We start from the raw sequence: 8941 nt of genomic DNA, 5'->3' as shown, positions 1-8941 counted from the left end.
GGGTCTGGCTCAAACCAGGCTGGGCGCTGAAGTCCCAAGCTGGGAGGGCAGGGAAAGCAGGGGCAGAAGTAGTCTTGGCACATCAGTTAGCAGCCTCAACGGGGTTACTGTGATCCAACCCGTCACAGACAGTGAGTGAGTTAGTTGTTTACTCAGGTACCTACCATAGCCTCAGAATTTTTGTTCAGACCAACACTAGTTATTACCCTTTTTTGATGCTCTACATCCTCTCTGGTGTGTGTGTGTGGGGCGAGTGGGTTGGGGAATCTTTTTCATTACTATTTTAAAATCTATTGGGATGCTACGATATTTCACTATAATCTGTATCCCACTGGATCAAATCCTGAGGTCTTTATTCAGTTTTTAATTAGTCCTTACACATGCAAAATCTGCTTTGCATTTTATTGCTTAAATATTAATTGACTAATACATTCGGTATTTTCTTAATACACAGTATTTTATAGAAAGCAATTTTGATGTATGTGTACTTCCTTCCCATGTATTCTTAAAAATCGATTAACCCCCACAGATATTAAATTTTACATGATGGGAGCTAGGTTTGGTATCATGGTCAGTTATATAACAAACATTTAACTTGCTAACAAGGATATAAAAGCTTGTGCGAGCTTTATTTTCATGGATTGCTATTTTAAATTAGCAAACAAATAGTGTTGCAATTACAACTGCATATTTTCATTTCCTGAGTGCGTTCCTTGCGCTCATTTAATAAAAATTGTTACTATAAGGGCAGTCAATAATCCCTTGTTGCAGTTACTTTATTCATTAGTGTTCATTTGGAGCCATCTGTGAATTGCATCTTTATACTTTCTTGGTTCTTTTAACCAGTCCTGATGCCATCTGAGATTAGCTATAACGTTGGAATAATTCTGTCCCAAACTTTGTTTCCAGTTGATAAATTGCTTCTTGTTGTACTTGTGCACAGAGGCAGAGATTCTTGGATAGTTTACTATGGAGCGAAGCTTTTTGTCCAAGAAATGTGTGACTTCTGGAAATGTTGTAGCTATGTTTGTTAGTTCATCTGGATCAGCAGACAGATCTATAACAAACAAAAACCAGTTAAGCGCAATTTGCCAAGATATGATTTGGTAAAAACAGAACCATTAAAAATATCTATAAAAAGAAAAGGAGTACTTGTGGCACCTTAGAGACTAACAAATTTATTAGATCAGGAAAGGTGAGCTATTACCAGCAGGAGAGCAGGGGGAAGGGGGAGGAGGGGAACCTTCCCCGCTACTGTTCTTGTAAAATGCTGAAAATGGCCCACCTTGGTTATCACTACAAAAGGTTCCCCCCTCTACCCCACCCCGCTCTCCTGCTGGTAATAGCTCACCTTTCCTGATCACTCTTGTTACAGTCTGTATAGTAACATCCATTGTTCCATGTTCTCTGTGTATATAAAATGTCCCCACTATACTTTCCACAGTATGCATCCGATGAAGTGAGCTGTAGCTCACGAAAGCTTATGCTCTAATAGATTTGTTAGTCCCTCAGGTGCCACAAGTACTCCTTTTCTTTTTACGGATACAGACTAACATGGCTGCTACTCTGAAACCTAAAAATATCTAGTGAAGAAACGTGGTTACTATACCAAAGAGCTGAGAAGGTACTGAATGCCCATCTGAATATGCTATATATTTCCATTTGTCAGTTCGAAGCATATAGGTGGAAGAATTCACATTACATCCATGGAATTCACTCAGGACCCATGGGGGGTGCAGCCTTCTGGATGAAACTTCATCTTCTGCCATTTCAGCCAACAATGGTATCAAGGAATATCCACTGAGATTCTGCGGGATAGGAATTCTAGCTATATCTGAACAAAGATATAAACATAGTTAAGCCTTCTTTTAATTAACTCTAGTAATGATAATGAACATTATATCAAAACACTAAATTATTAGTTACCTGAACAGTGACCATACTAGTGTGTTAAACCATGCCCTCTAATTATACTTCCTGTTAGGAAACGGAAACACAGAGGTTCACTAAAAGGAAGATTATTGAGGCATAAAACAACAAGCAAGGAAATTCTAAAATATGGTTGTCACAGCAATGTGAATTCCATCTTAGAGGGCCCGTATTGCAGTTCATGTCATGCTCTTTTGTCTTTGTACGTCTGAGGTGATATCCACGAACACTCTGGTCCCTTTATGCCATATGAAAAGACCAGAGCAACGTAAAGGGGCCCTAAAAACTCCATATGGGATTGGGGGAGGATTCACTTGGCCCAGGCACTACATTAATATTATTTAGCTTTTATATCGTGCTTTTCAGCAGTAAATTAAATTATTTACAAAGGGTCAGTATCACTACTCCCATTTTACAGATGAGAAAACGGAGGCACAGAGAGCTGAAGTGATTCACCCAAGGTCACCCATCTCCTTGCAATCCCATGCTGGAAGTTGGGTGGGGAGCAAAACGGGTCTCTCAAGGGTAGGGCCACAGCTTTGACTCAGGAACCTCTTAGTGCCAACTGACAAGGGGCACATAGCGGTTACAGGATCTCCTCCCTCTGGTATTTACATTATAGCTCAGCAAAACAGTGTAATGCAAGATCTTGAATAAAAGTTGGTGTCACTCAGTATCATTGTGAAATGTATGTACAGATACTATGTAAGGAGTTGTGTGTATACATATATATGGAAAATGTCTTCTTAATGTCTGTGGCTAGGGACTGGTCACGAGCAAAGGTGAAAAACAGGCTTCCTGTCAGAGAGGAGATGTTTATCCATCTGTTTACATGTAAATTAAGTACTGTCTGATTCACAGTGGGTTTCCTATCACCAGTCTGAACTGAATACAAATGAAGAATTGTGGGGATTTGAGAAAGAAACTAACAGGAAGAGAAAAAATGGGGTGGAAGAACCCTATCCAGAGTTGTTCTTCAAACATTTGCCTGAGTATTTTGGTAGGGACAAAGGAGATGCCTGGGCACAATTTACTGAGGAAGAAAAAGGACAGCAGTTTTGCTTCATGAAAAAGGGTCTCAAGCAGACTTGGTTGAAAACACTGAAGAGAACTTTAGGTGAGACAAGCGTCTTTAGACAAGAAATTAATCTGTTAGTTATACAGTCTGCAGGGTGTTATAATTTTGTTTAATATGTTATTTGTTTCTAATTCTCTTACTCACTATCACTTGTTTCAGAGTAGCAGCCGTGTTAGTCTGTATTCGCAAAAAGAAAAGGAGTACTTGTGGCACCTTAGAGACTAACCAATTTATTTGAGCATAAGCTTTCGTGAGCTACAGCTCACGTCATCGGATGCATACTGTGGAAAGTTTAGAAGATCTTATTATATACGCACAAAGCATGAAGAAATACCTCCTCCCGAGAGTGGGGTGGGAGGAGGTATTTTTCATGCTTTGTGTGTATAAAAGATCTTCTACACTTTCCACAGTATGCATCCGATGAAGTGAGCTGTAGCTCACGAAAGCTTATGCTCAAATAAATTGGTTAGTCTCTAAGGTGCCACAAGTACTCCTTTTCTTTTCACTATCACTTGAATCTCTGTTTTTTTTATAATAGATATATTTATAGTGAAAACAAGAATAAGTTTAAGTGCTGTGATATCAACCAAAGTGGTGATCCAGGGTTGCATGTTACAAGATGATGTGTACTGTTCCTTTGGGAGCTGTGAGCCTGGTAATTCTGTGAGTGAGTATTCAGTGGATTAAGGGCCTTGATACTGCGAGGAGTGCTCTGAAACTAAGTGGTTGGTGTGTGCCTATCACTACCTGCACAGAGAAAGTAAGGCCTGCAGAGGCTTGGAAGTCAGTGCTTGTGCTGCCAGAAGCTGCTGGTTTCAGCAGGCACAGACAAGACTGCTTCACACTAAGGGCAAGTAGTAGTTAGGTGCCTCAGAGTCATAACCCTGGGAAGCAATATAACAGCACATGGTGCAAAAGGGATTCTGGGCAGGGTGCAGTCCAGGTCAGCTGCCATAACTCAGGCTTCCCCACAAGAGCTAAGTTATACTAGGAGACTCTCCAGCCACCAGAGCAGGCCTAGATTAGGAGTGTGCAAAGATGCATTGATACTCTAGGAGGCACCCATATCACCCATGCTATCTAAACACCAAAGTGTCTATTAAGAATGTAGTACTATTTTTATCATACTATGTGTCATTAATAACTCTGTGTTTTCCATTTCCCAGTGGCCTGCAGTAGTGTATCTCCTGTTTTATGCACAGGTTATTGCAGGTACATGGAGTAGTCACTTCATTTGCTAATGGCACTTACTGTATGTATATAGCCCATACTGGTGACTTTTTTTTCTTATTAGCATCTAACATCTTTCTTCTCCTCTCCTAGCTTTGTTAAATTGCTTCTGTAGGCTGTGCATCAGTCTGTAGATCTGCCTCCTGCTATGGTAAACAGGCGGCTTCATGGAGGCAGCAGTAGGACTTAGCAGTAGGACGAAAAGTGGTATCTTTGTAAACCAGTAACCGACAGTCTTTGGGCCAGACTATGCCCAGCCCTAAATGAGTGCACAAGGGATATAAGCCCTGCTGCCTTACACTTCTGTGCAAGGAGTGGGAACTGTAGTCACTGCATTCCTTTAAGATCAAGAAGTGTTCAAGGCTAACATCTTCAATAGCTGTAGCCTCCCCCATGGGGCTGGGCCACACCCCCCAAACCACCTCCATGCTGACCAGCAAAGCTGAGGCCACTTGGAGGGAAGTGCATGTCCCACCCTGTTAAAGGATGGAACTAAAGTTGCAATCTTAGGGAAATTATGCCTAACACAGAGTTTCTGCCAGGGTCACTCAAGACCTTCTGTACCATCCTGTACTGAGGGCAATTTACCCTCAAATCAGTCAGACAGGCAAGGGGTGAATCTCCAATTTCTCAGAAAACAAAGTATTTAGATAAGATGGTATCTCGAGAAGAGAGGATATTTCCTTGTGACCATATAAGCCAAGCAATTACATTTGTAATGGCCAAAGACGCATGGGTTGTTTCATCACTTGCCAGAAAGGAAAGGTTAAAAGATGACTGAGATGCTTCTTCCTTATTTTTTTTCTTAGTCACCTGAATAATTTAATTCTACTTCATTTATGTTTCTATTTTTGACATACTGATTACAGGAAGGAGGAATTGGCAGAAGTAGAGTGAGAGAACAGGAAGGAGAGAGCTTTAAAAATACAAACTTCAAGAAGAAAGACTGAAAAGGAAGGATTTTAAAACACTTGGATCAATAAATTATTTGGAGGGAGTGACAGACACAACCAAGAAGGGAGGGATTTAAAATCTGTTAATATATTTTTGGGATCAAAATCTGGAACACAGGCTCTTTTACATCCAGTCCCTAAGATGGTATATATCCTATCCTGGCTCTGAAAGGGCTGATGTTGGTCTGAGAGGACAATTAAGCCATCTGGCTGCATCTGGGTTGTGGACCAGGCCTAAATATGTCTGAAGTCCAGCTAGGAAAGGAGTTGAGAGATGACTACAAACAAAGGAAATACCGACCAGAAGGGGGCTGCAGACAGAAACTCTGCAGTCATTCTCTAGGACTCTAGAGTGGAGAGACTGAGAGGGTAAAGTAGGAAGACCATGGGGAAAGCTGGAATAGGGAAGTCTGGCAGGAGGCTAGAAGAGACATGGAGCAGCAAGCTCCAGTGGTAAGTCCTGATAAAAGGGCAGGATTGGGACTTCCTGGGATGCATTCAGTGAGGCAATAATAAGGGAAATATAAGAGGGATGACGGATTAAGCCAGAGGAGGGCAGAAGTTGATTTAAATTGGTACTTTGTTTGAGATTTTGTTGGGGGCATTCCAAGGGAGAAAGCCTTGCAAATCTAGGTCCCAAAAGAAGGATGAACTTAGAGAGGTTGTGGGGAGACACCCTAAAAAAGAGGATGTGGTAAGTGTAGGGAGGAAGCAGCAGGAAGTCTGGGAGCAGATCTTGACTGCAGGTGTAGGGTATCTGGACTGGAACCCAGCACTGTGGGTTTTCAAAACAACTACTAGGGAAGATGGCATGAAGTCCCTGAGTAGGGGACATGATGACGGAGAGCCTTGGGAGAACAATGTGAGGACCATGGGGCCCAGAATCAGGGCCAAAGACCTTCGTGTGGACATTGGACTGTTTGTTCTGTTCCCTAGAAGGAGCGGGACTAAAGTGTGACCTGGCCACAGGGCTGAGTCGCAAGAGAGACCACCACAGGGCTGAAGCAGCCATTGGCAGGGCGTCACTGTATGACAGATCAACTATACCATGTCCAGCCATGAGGGGGCATGCCAGCAGTGAGTCAATTCCTCCACAGTCCCAAGTTAGAATTTGAATCAAGGTGAAAGTGACTGAAAAGTTATAATTTGAAGGCTGTTTTGAAGGTCTACGTGTCATAGTCTAATCCCTATTGAATAGGTTCCTATGTTACAAAAAGCACCATATCGTGGAAATGGATGACACAGGGGACTGGTCATAGGATTGAGAGACTTCAGTCTCCAGTAGGAATTGACTATCAGTACCATCTGATGGCTGTTCGATGATCTAATGTAAAATGTGTTGGTGGTCTCACCCTGTATCTACAGTACAAGAGTTCAGATCACAAAAATTGCTATTACAATTAGCACTAAAGAGAGTCCCAAGCTTCATTTAGCATGAAAACTGACCTATCTTCTCACCCATGAATGGGGTCTCTTCAGAGACCAATTAAAAGGGAAATTTTGGTGTGTTTGCACTGTGCTTCTGTTGCTGTACCTGTTCTTTGAACACAGTCACTTTACAATGCTGGCAGGTCAGCACTTTTAATACATATGCAATTCATTAAGGAAAAGACAACAATGGGCAGAGGAGAAAGGGCGACAAAACAGTGAGGTGAGATGTGAGAAATATGTTGAGGGCAGAGGGATAGGAGGACATGAGAGAAGTGGAAGTGGCAGAACAGAAGAGAAACAACAGACTATAAGGAGGTGCTTTCTCATCTTTGTGTACTTTCTTTTCTCTTCTCTCTCAACAACTTTGCCAGTTCTACCCGTTCCCTCCTATCCCTTTTCACAACATTGGACAACATTCTGACTCTCCTCTCCCCTCAATGTTGCTGTCAGAGTCCACCCCACTCTTCCCCATCCACTTTCCTCTCTGACTTTGACACCTGGCTCTCCAGCTCATAACCATGTACCATTTTCATCCTACCAGCTTCATCATCTGTCAAGTCTGATCTTCAAAGCTAGATCAACTCTCCCACTCACCAAGACAGATGCTCGCTCAACATTGAGGTCTCATCTGCTCTCCTCTAACCTCTCTGCTTGATCCAGTGTGTCAGGGTCTGTGGAAGACTGGTGTCAGTGCCCAGGACATGGGTGGTCTGGTTTGGTGGTCAGTGCAGTGTTCAGGAACCAGAGGCCAAGAGGCAGATCCAGAGCCAGGTGTCAAAGTTGAAAGTCTGAAGCTATAGAACCATAGCCTAGCATTAGAGCTGGGGTCAGACTGGAAACACAAACTAAAGCCAAGAGTCACTATTAAGTCAGAAGCCAAAAAGCTGAATAAGGTTAGAGCTGGAGCAGTCAGAAACTAGGGCAATAGAGTTGAGGGACCGGAATGAGGCTGAGGGCAGGAGCCGGGAACAGGGTTGGGTTGAAGTTAGGAAACACAGATTATGCCAGAAATGAGGCAGTGGATGGCAGGGTCTGTAGCAGAAGCAAGCCAGGATCCACTTTGTTGCACAGACAACTTCTAGTCTCTGATCTGGCTTAACTAGTGAACCCAGCCCTATCAGGGACTCCAGAGATTCTCCAGTCAGGTTTCTGTGGGCAGTACCGTTAATGGAGTGGAAGGCTTGAGGGGTCCCAATTCTCTGGTCACTAGTACAGCAGTCAGGCAGGTTGTAGATGTGCTAGCAGCCTGCAGGCTCAGGTTCAGGACCTCGCACAGTGAACCCATCTTCTCATAACTCCTGACCTACTTTGCTCCCAATCTCACTGCTTGCCTTCCTTTCCTCCTCAATTTCTCCATCTTCTGGCCTTTTCCTTCAAAATACAAGCGTGCCTTCATCTCCTCTTTCCTCAAAAACCCCACATTTGACCAGACCTGCCTCTCCCCACATTGCAGGTTTCTCTTCTTTCTTTCTCCTCCAATTTCACTGAATGTGGCATCTACAACCATTGCCTTGAATTCATCTCCTTCATCTCTACTCTAAACCCTCTCCAATCTGGTTTCTATCTCCTCTGTTCCACTAAAATTATTCTCACCAAAATCTTGAAAGTTTTTTTTTTATGGCCAGATCTACTTCATCTTCAGCCTTGTTGGCCTTTGACAGTGTCAAAAGGAGTAATTATATCCTCTTATTCTTGAAATATTGAAATTATTCCCTTGGCTTTCATAATTATCTTCTGGTTCTAAGCACCTATTCTAGTGGATCTGCCTCCTCCCATCCTCCACTTTTAGTGGAGTCTCACAGGGCTACAACTTTCTAGGGCTACTCTTGTCCCTTCTATAATCTTTCTCTGTAACTTCACCTACCACCTACTGTCCCATTCCTGACTTATTTCCCTTCATCTAATGCTGCATCTCAGCCTGTCTCTATGGGTATGTCTACAGCGCCCGTGTCCTGGTTTGCACGCATATGGGCACGTGTTAGCTAAGCCTGCCTGAGTGTCCATGTGCCCATTACCCCATGTAGCCAAATCCACACTAGCATGGCAGTTACATGTGTTTGGCACTAAGATTTCTGGGAACACAGCCCATGGTTCTTAGCACTTTACCAACTGGAGCTATTCTAGGATTTGTGGTATATTGTGGCAGCATTTGTTCTTCCCAGACTCCTGTGTGGAAGTGGTTTTAGCTTGCCAACACATTTAGCTGATACACTTTTAGCTCTGCACACTCGTCACTTCTGTTCATTCTAGCTGGGGGGGCCATGTCATGGATTCCATCAACTGAGCTGCTCCTGCTGGTGGTTGAAGTATTTATGTATCA

The 8941-nt window shown here is 43.0% G+C and overlaps 1 protein-coding gene across 1 annotated transcript in view; it reads right to left on the bottom strand.

Annotated features, from left to right (window-relative positions):
* Window positions 1–349: 349 nt before the first annotated feature.
* Window positions 350–8941, bottom strand: part of ARSK (arylsulfatase family member K) — a 57107-nt gene continuing 48515 nt past the window's right edge. Inside the window, exons 7-8 of the mRNA XM_077817204.1 lie at window positions 1610–1834; window positions 350–1057 (exon numbers count right to left, since the gene is read on the bottom strand). Coding sequence (XP_077673330.1) covers window positions 777–1057; window positions 1610–1834 — 506 coding nt within the window. The 3' untranslated portion in view covers window positions 350–776. The remainder of the gene's footprint in view (window positions 1058–1609; window positions 1835–8941) is intronic.

Source organism: Eretmochelys imbricata, chromosome 5 (assembly GCF_965152235.1).
Source record: "Eretmochelys imbricata isolate rEreImb1 chromosome 5, rEreImb1.hap1, whole genome shotgun sequence".
NCBI classification, from domain to species: domain Eukaryota; kingdom Metazoa; phylum Chordata; order Testudines; family Cheloniidae; genus Eretmochelys; species Eretmochelys imbricata.
The sequence above is the reverse complement of the archived record's forward strand: the minus strand, read 5'-3'. Positions and strand labels throughout refer to the sequence as shown.